This window comes from Notolepis coatsorum, assembly GCF_963971535.1.
Source record: "Notolepis coatsorum genome assembly, chromosome: 6".
Taxonomy (NCBI): Eukaryota; Metazoa; Chordata; class Actinopteri; order Aulopiformes; family Paralepididae; genus Notolepis; species Notolepis coatsorum.
This window is the reverse complement of record NC_140170.1, coordinates 181097950-181111932: the sequence shown is the minus strand read 5'-3', so window position 1 is coordinate 181111932 and position 13983 is coordinate 181097950. Positions and strand designations below refer to the sequence as shown.

Here is a 13983-nt window from a genome sequence, read left to right as displayed (position 1 = left end):
TCTAGGTTGGACTAGGTTGGGTTGGACTGGGTTGGGCTGGTCTAGGTTGGACTGGGTTGGGTTGGACTGGGTTGGGCTGGTCTAGGTTGGACTGGGCTGGGCAGTGAAAGAACCAAGCATTTCACTGTAATGTAATAGCTAAATAAAACAACTTGAACTTGACTTGTTACATTTGCACTCTGGTTGGATACCAAACGTATTCTGGTTGTACTGTACTTGTGCTGTATGATGACAATACATTGGAACCGAATCTCATGACAAGTTGACAACGCTAGGGGTTCAGCAGGTGTATTCTGAATGCCAAGTGTGTGACAACATCACCGCTGTGAAGGGCATATGGGCGAGTGGTGATATGGGGGGAAACCCGGTAATAATAAAATGTCACTCGGCTGCATTTAAGCAAAGCCGCTCAGTATAGTCCACTATGTTGAATGCGCGTTATGGTAGCTTGATGCTAGGTAGCTAGCCGGCTAATGCTGGTTAGCCTCACGTCCACTTGTCATTCTCATCCGACTCGAAGGAGAACGTCGTGTGCTGTTGTTCGTCCCCATGTCAGACCGCACTGATATCCGAAAGCGACGACTCTACATGCAATTATTTTCATCCACGATGTGTTTTTGTCTAAGTGTGTCTACGTTGTCAAGCCGGTGACAGGAGTTTGTAGGTCTGCGCGCAGTGGTCTGTCCACTTCCCCTAGATGCGCGACATCTTCTAGAAAACGAGTGTTCATTGGAGGAGCTTAGAGCGCATCTGTACAACGATGATGTTCATTGGTTATTGTACAACGATGATGTTCATTGGTTATGGTCGGATTATTATGAGGCACAAATGGGAAGAATCAAGGGGGGAGTCAGATTTCGGCTTGTGCCAGTGAGCGAATCAGCAGAATGATTTTTTTGTTTTGTTTTGTAATTACTAGTACTCGCCAGACTGGCGAGTGCTCTTCATGAATCACTCGCCAAACGTAAAAAATACTCGCATTTGGCGAGTAAAGTGGCCTAATTTCCTCCCCTGTATGTCACCGAAACAGAAACAACCTAACAACCTTGCGTGTTGTTGTGATGATGTCGCGCCGTTTCTATGTAAACTGTGCGCAATGCGTCCAATAAATGAGTCTTTAACATGCTTTATATCCTTATTTGCTATATGCCGCGGTTAATCACTGAGTGATCTAATATGCATATTATTCGCGTGTTGTTGTGATGATGCTGTCGGGAGTCGCGCTGTTTCTATGTAAACTGCGTGCAACACATCCAATAAATGAGTCTTTAACATGCTTTATATCCTTATTTACTATATGCCGCGGTTAATCACTGAGTGATCTAATATGCATATTATTCAGAGCGAGAGGGGGGGATTGTGTTTCTGCCTATGTTATGTAGTTACTCTCCCTCGTCCCCGCTGTCGTCCACACTCAGCTGTGAGAGAATTGTTGAATAGATACACAAATGTTCTAGAATGTTTGATTATGACATCATACTGAGCTGGACCTGTACTTTGTGATGTTATGTTATTTCGGGCATTCATAACGTTATTTCGCGCGACTGTACATTGTAACGTTAACACAGCCCAGCTGTCAACTGTACTTTGTAATGCTATGTTATTTCGGGCATTCATAACGTTATTTCGCGCGACTGTACATTGTAATGTTAACACAGCCCAGCTGTCTGTCTGTCGCGCGTCTACTGTGCAAGCGAGCACATTCAGCTGGGGACTAGAAAGGTGCGCTCAGTAGAGCACAGATGTCCGCTGCGCAGCCAGAGAAAAGATGGAATTAATGTACTGTATGCATTCAGAAGTGCTGAATAAATGTTTTATGGACCCATAATAGTGATTATTTATTATTTAAGTTAAGTTTTGCCATAATCATATATTTTTCCATAATCATAATGTTCCACAACATTGGTAAAAGAAAATTCTATTCTATGAATCATTTTCGGCCTTTCGGCTTTCGGCCAACTGTTTTCTATTTTCGGTATCGGTTTCGGCCAAGAATTTCCCATTCGGTGCATCCCTAATAATAAAAAAAATATATATATATATAAAAAAAACGAACGTTCGATAAACCCTGGCGAACGTTCGAACCTTAAAAACAGGGTTCGGGGACAGCCTTACTAGGGCTGCAACTAACGATTATTTTGGTAGTCGACTAATCTGTCGATTATTTTTTCCGATTAGTCGACTAATCTAACGATTATTTCTGTCACACCCTCCATCTCTGCTTCCTGTGGGCGCGGCTCCTTTTCTGGGCTCTTAGCAGACTTCTTAGCTTAACATAATAGACCGACAGCAAGTTTGGGGGAACTAATGGGATAACTGGGGTTGCAACAAAAGTGCAACTAGGGCTAAAAACACAATGAAATTAAATAATAATAAATAATATATCCTTCTTAGCAGACTTCTTAGCTTAACATCCCAGGGAACTAATGGGATAACTGGGGATGTTGTTTGCTCCTGACAAGAGTCTCAAAGTCTGGGGTGATGGTAGACAAAGCAACTCTGAGGTCATGCTCAATGTCCAATCTGTTCCTCTGCATAGTCTTCAGCTGGACCAGAGCTGAGAAGCCACTTTCACAAAGATAGGGAGTGCAAAAAAAAAAAAAAAAAATGTATGGCGCATCGACGCAAAAATTCTGCATCGACGAGTTTTTATGATCGACGTCGTCAATTATGTCGACTAATCGTTGCAGCCCTAGCTACTACACAGACCAACAGGATCAATGCAATTTTTAACAAAGTGCAGCAATTTTAGGAATTATATATAGCGCAAAGGACCTTTTGTAAACTCAAGCACTTTCGAGGTAAAAGTAAAACACAGTACTTTCAAGTACATTCCAGAACAGTTGACCATTAAAAAGAAAAAAAAAACTCTGGATCTCAATTTCTCTTATTTAAATTTTTTTATGAACAAACCAGACTAAGAAAAAAAGTTATTTGCGATTTATTATACTTTATACTTATAGCACATGCATGAGTCTGGTCTCCTTTGACCACGTCTGAGAGGGATCGCTCGCTCTCTCTCTCTCACACAGCTCCATCAGCAGGTAGTCAGTACCTAGTGGACCATCTCTCTCTCTCTCACACACACAGCTCCAACGGCAGGTAGTCGGTACGTAGTGGACCATTAACACATTCCCTGCCATGCTTATATCCATCAATGTTTGATCACTGCCACCAGTCTAAGCCTATGGAGATGTTTACCTTCTTTGCAGGGCTATAACTTTTTAAATTGTATTGCTAAAGTGACATTACTATGGCCCATTCAACATCGATTATCTATCGTTCAGGATGTAGGAACGTTTTACTTTTTCATTCATAGTCATACGAAAATACCGTCTAGAATATAAATATGTTTATCGTTTTCTGCAGTAATTCCTAGAACGTGAGATATAGGCATAAACGCATATATAGATTATCAAATGCCGTTTGTTGGCGATACACGCTATATTAAAAATTTCAACTGTACATGATCCTAAACGTTATGACTTATCATGCGCGGATGGGGGGTCGTTTATAATTCCGTGATAGTCAGTAAATGCTTTATGTAGTATGGGTGATATATTGATCAGAGCAGTTTGCATGGATAATAATAAACAAACGCGCTGAAAATGACATCAGCATCCTCTTACCGTTCGACGATGAGACTGGAGGAAAAATATCCCACTTATTTGACGGCGATCTCCTAAATCCATGTCCGGTTTGTATAATCATAATAAACACCCGAATCGTATAGATTATTGCGTTATGGCAGCGATCGCGACACACGGACGTGTGTCTACAGTAGGGGTGGACGGTATGGTCTAAAATTTATATCACGGTATAATTTGAAGGATAGACGGTAACGGTATATATCACGGTATCATCGTTTTTGATAAAAAAAAAAATTATTTTATATAATTTTTTTTTTTTTATAAAATATATATATTATATAATTAGACTTGTACTTGTATTATCTGCGAGACATCGCCACCACGCAACAAGCTCCACTGTCTGTGTGTACTCTAGTAGCCTCCAGCTACAGTCAGGATTCTCCGGAGCTGCACCTGGACCTATACTCGAGTAGCCTCGAGCAGAGCTACGGCCAGGATTCTCCGGCGCTGCACCTGGACCCTATTGGCATAACGTTACTTAACTGTGCTCAGCAAGCCCTCAGCTCGAATACGCATCGAATCAGTGTTATAAGACATTGATATCAGGAGCTATCTGTAGCTACTGCTAGCCGGATATATAACGTTAATACAACGCCTCAGTGAATTATTTAGTTCAATGGGACATTTCGTTTTGAACGGTGAACTAACTTGCGTTAACGTGAGCTAACAGGTAGCACACACGTCTCTACTAGACTTTGTGGAGCGTTTGTTGATGTCAGGAGCTATCGGTAGCTGGCCGACTAGATACCGTTCGGTTAGACAATGCCTCATCATGTATTAAACTAAAAGTGAATAGTTGACTGGGTCATTTTGTAACGGTAGCTAAGCTAACGTTAGCTCAGGGAGACGCCGTCACGCCGCCGTCCTCCCGTCACCGTGTCCCGTCCCACTAGACTACTAGACCCGTGTTTACATGCGTGCGGTAGGGGCTGGCACGGCCACTGCGCGAAGCCTCCTAAATAACTTTTTCCAGTTCGCACATATCTATTATCTATGACTAATTCTATCTATTTTTAGGGGCAAATGAGAGTGAAATAGTCGCGCTGTGGTTACATGACGTCATTGCTATTTTAGAGCTGCCCTACCGGTTACACGGTATAGTCAAAATCCATACCGTAGAGCAAATTCATACCGTTTATACCGTATACCGTTTATACCGTCCACCCCTAGTCTACAGTCCCGCAACAATATGCGAGTGCCGGACGCATTTGCCAGATGCACCGGAGATCTCCAGAGATCCACTTCCGGTTGCAACTCACCGATCATCCACCAGGCGGCAGTATTGAAGCGTTGCAGAGTTGTGCAGGCTCCCACTGCATCAGACCAGGCTCCGTGAGGGAATTATGAATAACATGGCGAAAAAATTAAATATAATCTCAATAACGTCGTACGCCGTGGAATGGCAGAATTCGCATGAACTTGAAACACGTCGTAAGCCGTTTCCGGCGGTGGATGTGTTAACAGTCAGCATCCGCTGTCTAATTAAAAATAGATCGACCCATCAATAAGTCAGCCAAGCCGTCTGGCCGCGAGGCGAGCACGCACTCGCAGAAACACTCAACACGCACTCGCAGAACAACACTTGCAGAAACACACACTCAACACACACACTTGCAGAAACACACACTTGCAGAAACACACTCAACACGTGGGAAAACACAAACAGAATAGCCCTGCGATCAACCCGCCAAACCCAGACCACACGCAACAAAGTCGCTCTCCTCCCTCTCATCCATCGCTCTCATCTCTCTCCCAGTCATCCGTCTCTAGCTCCATTCTCTCATATCTCACTCTCTACTACCCCCCCCCCCCCCCCCCCCAGACATAAACACACAAACTCCCCTCCACACACACACACACACACACGGTAGGTCCGACGTGTGACTCACTTGCACCTGAGCCCGCTGGCTAGCGTCACCACAGCGGTGTTGATAGAGAAGATCCAGTCGAGCAGCCACATGGCGCTGCTGGGCTAATGCCAGGTAAGACTAGCTGGAGGAGGGGTTAGAGGCCCAGTTGGGCTAAGCCCAGGACCGTTGCTCTACGCTGGGGTAAGGTCTACGCTCGGCTCCCCCCTCCTCCGCCTCCTCTAAGCCCAGGACCGCTGCTCTACTCTGGGGTAAGGTCTACGCTCGGCTCCCCCCTCCTCCTCCTCCTCCTCTAAGCCCAGGACCGCTGCTCTACTCTGGGGTAAGGTCTAAGCTCGGCTCCCCCCTCCTCCTCCTCCTCCTCCTCTAAGCCCAGGACCGCTGCTCTACTCTGGGGTAAGGTCTAAGCTCGGCTCCCCCCTCCTCCTCCTAAGCCCAGGACCGCTGCTCTACTCTGGGGTAAGGTCTACGCTCAGCTCCTGCCTCCTCCTCTAAGCCCAAGACCGCTGCTCTACTCTGGGGTAAGGTCTACGCTCGGCTCCCCCCTCCTCCTCCTGCTGCTCGTCAGAGCACCGCTGTCCCTGGAAAGATACTGAGGCGAGAGAGAGAGTGGGAGGGAAGGAATGCGACGAGAGAGAGAGAGAGAGAGAGAGGAGGGGGGGGGCATTCAGATTGGGACAGAATAAGGGAGGGAGTTAGGAGGAGAGGAGAGAGGGGAAGTGTCAGGGTTGGATGAGAGGAAAGGAAGAGGGATGGAGGAGAAAGGAGATAAAGGGAAGGGGGATGAGAGAAAAAAGGAGAGAAACAGGAGAGGAGATAAAGAGAAGGGGAAGGAGAGGAGAGAACGAGGAGATAGCGGGAATGAGAGGAGTAGGAAAAAATGGAGGAGAAAAGAGGAGAGCAGAATGTGGGAATGTGGGATGGAGGAGGAAAAAGAGAGCATTCCCATCTTGCTGGAGGCAGACAAGATAGACAGACACACACCATAGCCAGACTGCATAAAGTCACACACACACACACACACACTAGTGTTGTCAAAAATATCGAAGTATCGATACATATCGATACTGAATATTTAAAACGGCTTCGATACTCATTTCCCGAAGTACCGATACTTTCTGCAGTATCGGTACCAGCTGGCTTGCTCCCGCAAGTTGTTGACAGACAGACGCGCTGCCAGAGCCTTGCCCTTCCGCCTCCTCCTCGCTCAGAGCAACAGACACAAGCTGCTGCAGCCTCCTCCCCCTCACAGCCGGGCAGCGCAGCCCTGTCTTCAGTTTGTAAACAACGCTATTATTAGCTAACGTTAGCTGTCGTTCCTCCGTTAGCTTAATGCTAGCTAGCTGGCCACCTATTACTTCATGGAAACGGAGTAACGTCAAGCCGAGCCCACTACACCAGTACACGCATGAACTCGACACAACTACCCCGTTTCCAACGTTAGGTCGAGCGGAGCCGGAGCCCATCCTACACAAGTACACGCATGAACTCGACACAACTACCCCGTTTCCAACGTTAGGTCGAGCGGAGCCGGAGCCCGTCCTACACAAGTACACGCATGAACTCGACACAACGTTAACTCGACACAACGTTACCCCGCCTCCATGAAGTGTCCAATTAGCAGCAATGTTGTTGAAAATGTAACGTTAATAAATGCTCCGAGCATAGCTCCGGAGAAATCTCCCTCTCTCTCTCTCACTCAAGTACCCTTGTTTTCGAGTCATAACTAGAAAGGTGCGCTCAGTAGACCTAAAATCTCCAGCAGCCACTCTCTCTTTCTCGCTCTCTCTCTCTGATCTAAAGATAAACAAAGGGTTTTAAAAGTGTATTTATCTTCTCGTATAGTACCAGAGAGAAGCTGAGGAGAATCAACCAGCAACAAAAGCAAAATTTGTTAAAAAAATATATATATTATTATAATAAAAAAAATATATATTATAATTTTTTTTTTTTGGTATCAAAAGTATCGAAAGTATCGATACTTTTCAAGGTATCGTATCGAAGTCGAAATTCCAGTATCGTGACAACACTAACACACACACAAGGCTGCATCAGGTCTGTCACACACACACACACCACAGGCAGACTGCATCAGGTATGTCAGACACACACACAACAGCCAGACTGCATAAAGTCTGTCGGACACAGACACACACACACGACAGCCAGGCTTCAGAGGCAGCTTCTCCAGAACAAAGGGGCTGTTGGAATGTTTGTGTTGTTCCATCTCGACTACACGGCCTGCAGAGTGAAGATGTTTGTGTTGTTCCGTCTCGACTACACGGCCTGCAGAGTGAAGATGTTTGTGTTGTTCCTTCTCGACTACACGGCATGCAGAGTGAATGTTTGTGTTGTTCCGTCTCGACTACACGGCCTGCAGAGTGAAAACGAGCTGGAGGCAATATGCCAGATATACACAGACATCATGTTGTCCCGGCAACAAGGATACAAGTGTCAGAAGTGAAGCAGAGTTAAGAGCAGGGAACAAAATAAGTATAATGTGTTTGCTTTAATCACAGTAACGTTGGCGAGCTAGCTAAATTATACATACATTGGATTTCATATAAATCAATCAATTCACTAATTCTATGGAGACGCAGAAAAAACCTACCAAATACAATCAGAGAAAATCCTGTGGGAAACACTGTCCCTGTATTGTAAATAGTTCATATGTGTGTTGTCACTACTGTATGTCAAATTGTAAATAAGTTAATTTATGTGTTAATATTTATTTACCTAATTTATGTGCAATCGTTTCATTTCAGCTCAGTGTAGAGAAATGCACCGATACTAACAACCGCCTTACTGCGCGCGTCTATGACAACACTGTTGACACTAGTTGTTTTGGGGGGCCTACCACCCCCCCTGAAAAAAATCCTAGGGGAAACACTGCATTACGGTCCTGTCCAGTTCAGCACGAACACAGACATTACTGTCCAGTTCAGCACCACAGACAGAGACATTACTGTCCAGTTCAGCACCACACAGAAACATTACTGTCCAGTTCAGAACCACGTAATAGTAACGTAGTAACTTCACATTATTACTGCTTCACATTGTTATTGCTTCACATTGCCGCTGATGTCCAACAGCTCACTGTCGAGTCCCATCCCCATGTCGCCGTACTATATACGAACAACCAGAGGGTAGGGTTGCCACGGTGATGTGGAATTTCCCATGAACAATAAACTCATGACAACACCGGACATTTTACAAAATGCCACATGACTTTGATCTTCAACGTTATGAGGCTACATTGATCCGCTGTGTCTGTCCGTTTTTGGGCGCTATATTTAGACGGAGCCGAGTAAGACGCTTCATCCGAGCACTTCCAAACCCATATGGCACTCTCGATCCATAAATTGTGCCAAATTATGTCCAGGACCAGACGGACACCAATACTGGAAATCGCGATCAGACAATTGGAATATTATTTTTGGAATACCACCGACCACAGGTAAGGACTATCTGACATCAATTTCAGCTTGATCCAACAATGTTTTGATACCGATCCAGCTGATCAGCGTTTTTAGTGTTCAATACGAATGCCGTTAGTGGCAATCAAAGCATCAGAAACGACCCCCCCGCCCCCCTTTCATGCATTAATGATGAAACATAATACCTATTATATACATTTGATTTGGAAATAATAGCATGTCCAGGCAAGAAACGGCAATGCTTAGGATTCATGTTGCGCCCGGCCCTATTACTCACTTCCCAGGAATTATCCCGTATCACTATGAAATTATTCACCACGGGATAACACGTGAACGACATGCATGAAATTAGGGGTGGACGGTATAAACGGTATACGGTATAAATTTGCTCTACGGTATGGATTTTGAGTATACCGTGTAACCGGTAGTGCAGCTCTAAAATAGCAATGACGTCATGTAACCACAGCGCGACTATTTCAGTCGCATTTGCCCCTAAAAACAGATAGAATTAGTCATAGATAATAGATAGGTGCGAACTGGAAAAAGTTATTTAGGAGGCTTCGCGCAGTGGGCGTGCCAGCCCCTACCGCACGCATGTAAACACGGGTCTAGTAGTCTAGTGGGACGGGACACGGGAGCTGTCGGCGTCTCCCTGAGCTAACGTTAGCTTAGCTACCGTTACAAAATGACCCAGTCAACTATTCACTTTTAGTTTAATACATGATGGGGCATTGTCTAACCGAACGGTATCTAGTCGGCCAGCTACCGATAGCTCCTGACATCAACAAACGCTCCACAAAGTCTAGTAGAGACCAGGGTTAGAAATTAAAAAAAAAAATTCAAGGGCTTTTTTTGCCCCCCTTAATTGCTTTTCGGGGGCTTTTTTTGTATTTCCGGGGCACAATATTTTTATAATGAAAATTAACATAAAGATTATAAAACATTGTTGACACTTTTTTTTTACAGTCTTCATCCCTATGTTTGATAACGTAATGTTAATGTCTCCATATATAGGGCTCTACGCTAACCTTTTTCCCAAGGAGCACATGTGCTCCTAAATAAAATGTTAATAAATAAAATCTAAATACAAATTTAGGAGCACACAGAAATTTAGGAGCACAGTGACAATTGTTCAAGTAACACACACACACGATGTGTGACATCATGGCTTGGTTTCATGTTTTGAGGTACGTACCTTCAATTATCTGTAAATAATACATACATACTCTATCTAAATAGATTAAATATTATTGTCCCTGAGGGCAAGTTGTGTTGTTTTCTTGATACATCTACAAATAGCAGACGAATAACCGGTTGCCTCTGGATCAATGAATGTCTAATATTGAATAATATTATTAGATATTTTATTTTTAACATCCCTAATTCCAACAGTCAAGAGGCTTGTTTCAAATTGATGAAAAACCCCACACACGCAACGTTTCTGAGTATAGGCTCTGGCCAGATCGATCAATGAAATACGTTGCGCGCTCAGCGCTGTGGAATGAAGGAAATGCGCATCGGGATCGGATTTGGATGTTATTCTTTGTAGTTGTGTTACAAATGGAACGGTCTTTCCCCGCCGAACACAAGTTACTTAACGTTACACGGGTCGCGCTATGCAGATGCTTAGCTTGCTAACGTTAAGATAGCAGTGTAATGCTTGATGAGAGCAGAGCGCTCTCTCTGTGTTCGCACCTCTCAAGTGCCTGGAAGCATCTCCCTGTAACACGCAGCGGGCCCCGCCTCCCTCCTCCTTGGAACAAACATTCCACCCAAAAACTGAATTTCAGTCCAGTTTCAATCTGAACTATTAACAGCGGAGCTGTTTTGTAATCTTCACAATCACTCGTCTGTCTCGCACTGCAAGTAAATGATTTTTCCGGTGTGCACACACACATATTATTAGGGGCAAATACGCACTGTAGAGCATATATATAATTATATATATAATTAGTAAACTGTCGGGGGCTTTTTTTGCCCCGCTTAACTGATTATCAAGGGCATTTGGTCAATTTTCGAGGGCATTTTGCCCCAAGCCCCCGTTAATTTCGAACCCTGGTAGAGACGTGTATGCTACCTGTTAGCTCACGTTAACGCAAGTTAGTTCACCGTTCAAAACGAAATGTCCCATTGAACTAAATAATTCACTGAGGCGTTGTATTAACGTTATATATGCAGTAGCTACAGATAGCTCATGATATCAATGTCTTATAACACTGATTCGATGCGTATTCGAGCTGAGGGCTTGCTAACGTTATAATACCAATACAATAGGGTCCAGGTGCAGCGCCGGAGAATCCTGGCCGTAGCTCTGCTCGAGGCTACTCGAGTATAGGTCCAGGTGCAGCTCCGGAGAATCCTGGCCGTAGCTGGAGGCTACTAGAGTACACACAGACAGTGGAGCTTGTTGCGTGGTGGCGATGTCTCGCAGATAATACCAGTACAAGTCTAATTATATAATATATATATTTTATAAAAAAAAAAATTATATAAAATAAAAAATAAAAATTTATCAAAAACGATGATACCGTGATATATACCGTTACCGTCTATGCTTCAAATTATACCGTGATATAAATTTTAGACCATACCGTCCACCCCTACATGAAAATTATCTCTTTTTTGCATCTTGGACGGAAGAAAGTCAGTGTCAATGACCATAGTATTGTCCCCATAGCTATAATAAAAAATATAGATATAGCTCTACAAACAAGGTGACGCACTCCTATCTTTAAAGCATGGCATTGCTACAACGGGACCCGGCTATTGGCTGGCGCTGAATGAGTTAAACATCATGTATGATGATGATCACAGCGTTAAACACCATGTAGTCTGATCGCAGCATTAAACATCATGTAGTCTGATCCCAGCGTTAAACATCATGCCAGCAGGGAAGACCACATCACTGTGTGTGTCTGTGCGTGTGTGTACAACACGCAATATGAGCTTTGATATGGACGTTTTTTGCCCCAACATTATAGTGTATGAGAACAGAGTTGTTTCAACAGGGTTTGCCAGGCCCTGTGTGTGTGTGTGTGTGTGTGTGTGTGTGTGTGTGTGTGTGTGTGTGTGTGTGTGTGTGTGTGTGTGTGTGTGCGTGTGTGTGTGCACAAAGAGAACAGAAGGCTAATTGAGACAACAAGCTCATCAATAATTAGCAAGGCTTTTGCAAGAGAGCCATCTCCCTGAATCTCAGAGATGATGTGTGTGTGTATGTATATATATATATATATATATATATATATATATATATATATATAGCTGCACAGTTCAGTGAGGCTCCAGACAGATTTGCCTCTAATGAATTGGCTCCTTGCTCCACCTAGAACACAGTGTGCTAATATTACACTCCCAGCGTAATCCTTGGCAGGACATAATAGGCTGCATCGTACTCAAAGAGTCAGCCTACAACAACAATAAGATTAACTTAGATTTTAAGACACCAACCTTAGCGGAACAAAATATAACATATATAAGGATGCTGACCCCAAGATGCCACATTGAGAGGATCCCAAGGTCTCCCTCATCGTTCCTCACTAAACTTCTGATCTTTATTTGTATACGTCATACAAGCTCTTGAATTGCAATGCAAATGAGACAATGATGATTACTTTATCGGCATACCTCTTTTCACGTATCGCTCCTACTGTAGTTGCACATGTGATCCCCCCCCCCCAAACTGCTCCAGGGGTGCTGTGCTGCACTGCAGGACGACCCTACGCTCTGACTTCTGTGAAGGAATGCATGTCTGTGGGGGGGGATCACATGTGCAACTACAGTAGGAGCGATACGTGAAAAGAGGTATGCCGATAAAGTAATCATCATAATTTCTCTCCGTCATATGCACACATACACACTGTTCATTTCTAGCGTCCGGGTGACAGTTCCACGCTAGACTCATCCAATTACATCAGGTTGTTCAGCCACCGCTGGCAAGGCCTGCCATCCCACTGCAACTCACCGAGCAAAAGCATCTGCAGACATTACGTCTGACGACAGGAATGACATGGAAATAAAACGGTTACAAATTTGCTCATAGCACTTACTTTTTGCCAGGTTTTTTCGGCCTTGTCCTCTTCTTTCTCGCCTGCATAGCAAGTACTAATACATGAAAGAGAAAGAAAAAAATATATAGCCTATATTATATATATATCACGACACAAAAAAATATATCTGAACTAGTCTAGTAGTCCGTTTAGCACACAACTTTGCACCACTATGCTTGCATAAAACTATTATGTAAAAAAAAAAAACATTTCACCAACGTGACCTATACGAGCTTAACGTTAACATGGCAGGTGGAGCAGCTCAGATGAAGCTAACATAACGTTAGCTTATATTATATGCACTTGTTTGACACCACCTAAGCTAACGTGCTTCTTCTGCATCACAAACTCAAGCCACGCAGCGGTTCTAGTGTCCATGTGTCTTAGTTAATGATACGTGGGTTTGATGACAACCATAATAACAACAACTGAAAGTCCAGTTGCATGGGACTCGACAACACGGTTAGCATCCTGGTGCTACTAGCAACAACGTGGTTCACTGTCCCCTTTTGTTCAGATGCTGCTTCCATCACAGGCCTGGATATAACTTCACCCTCTTCATAAATCACATATAATAACACAAGTCGACCGGTGTGTATTTGGAGCCTGCGACACGATACGGGGTTTCTCTCGATACGTTACCTTTTCGTTCCATGATGATAAGGAGCTGAGTGTGTAACTGACTGTTAGCTCACTAGCTGCTGCTGCTGCTGCGGCTCAAGGAGACTATGACAGAAGGAAGGGTCATCGCGTCACGGTGTAGCGTGTGGGCGCACGTTGGTGCCAAGTGTGGAAACGCGATGGTATTCTGACGCCGTGACCATTCCTCCCTTTATAGTCTCCTTGCTACTATAACAACGTGAGGAGGGCTTTGAGCGCCGTGTTCCAGTTCCTGTCTGTGCTGCAGACAACTTCCAGCAACACAACTTTCTAAGAACCCGCCTACTTCAGTTTCACTTGTGGTGACCAGATCCATAATGCT

At 44.2% G+C, this 13983-nt stretch overlaps 1 protein-coding gene across 1 annotated transcript in view; it reads right to left on the bottom strand.

Annotated features, from left to right (window-relative positions):
* Positions 1-13741, bottom strand: part of srpk1b (SRSF protein kinase 1b) — a 91899-nt gene extending 78158 nt beyond the window's left edge. The window contains exons 1-2 of the mRNA XM_084317229.1: positions 13644-13741; positions 13002-13056 (exon numbers count right to left, since the gene is read on the bottom strand). Coding sequence (XP_084173355.1) covers positions 13002-13056; positions 13644-13656 — 68 coding nt within the window. The 5' untranslated portion in view covers positions 13657-13741. The remainder of the gene's footprint in view (positions 1-13001; positions 13057-13643) is intronic.
* Positions 13742-13983: the final 242 nt, after the last annotated feature.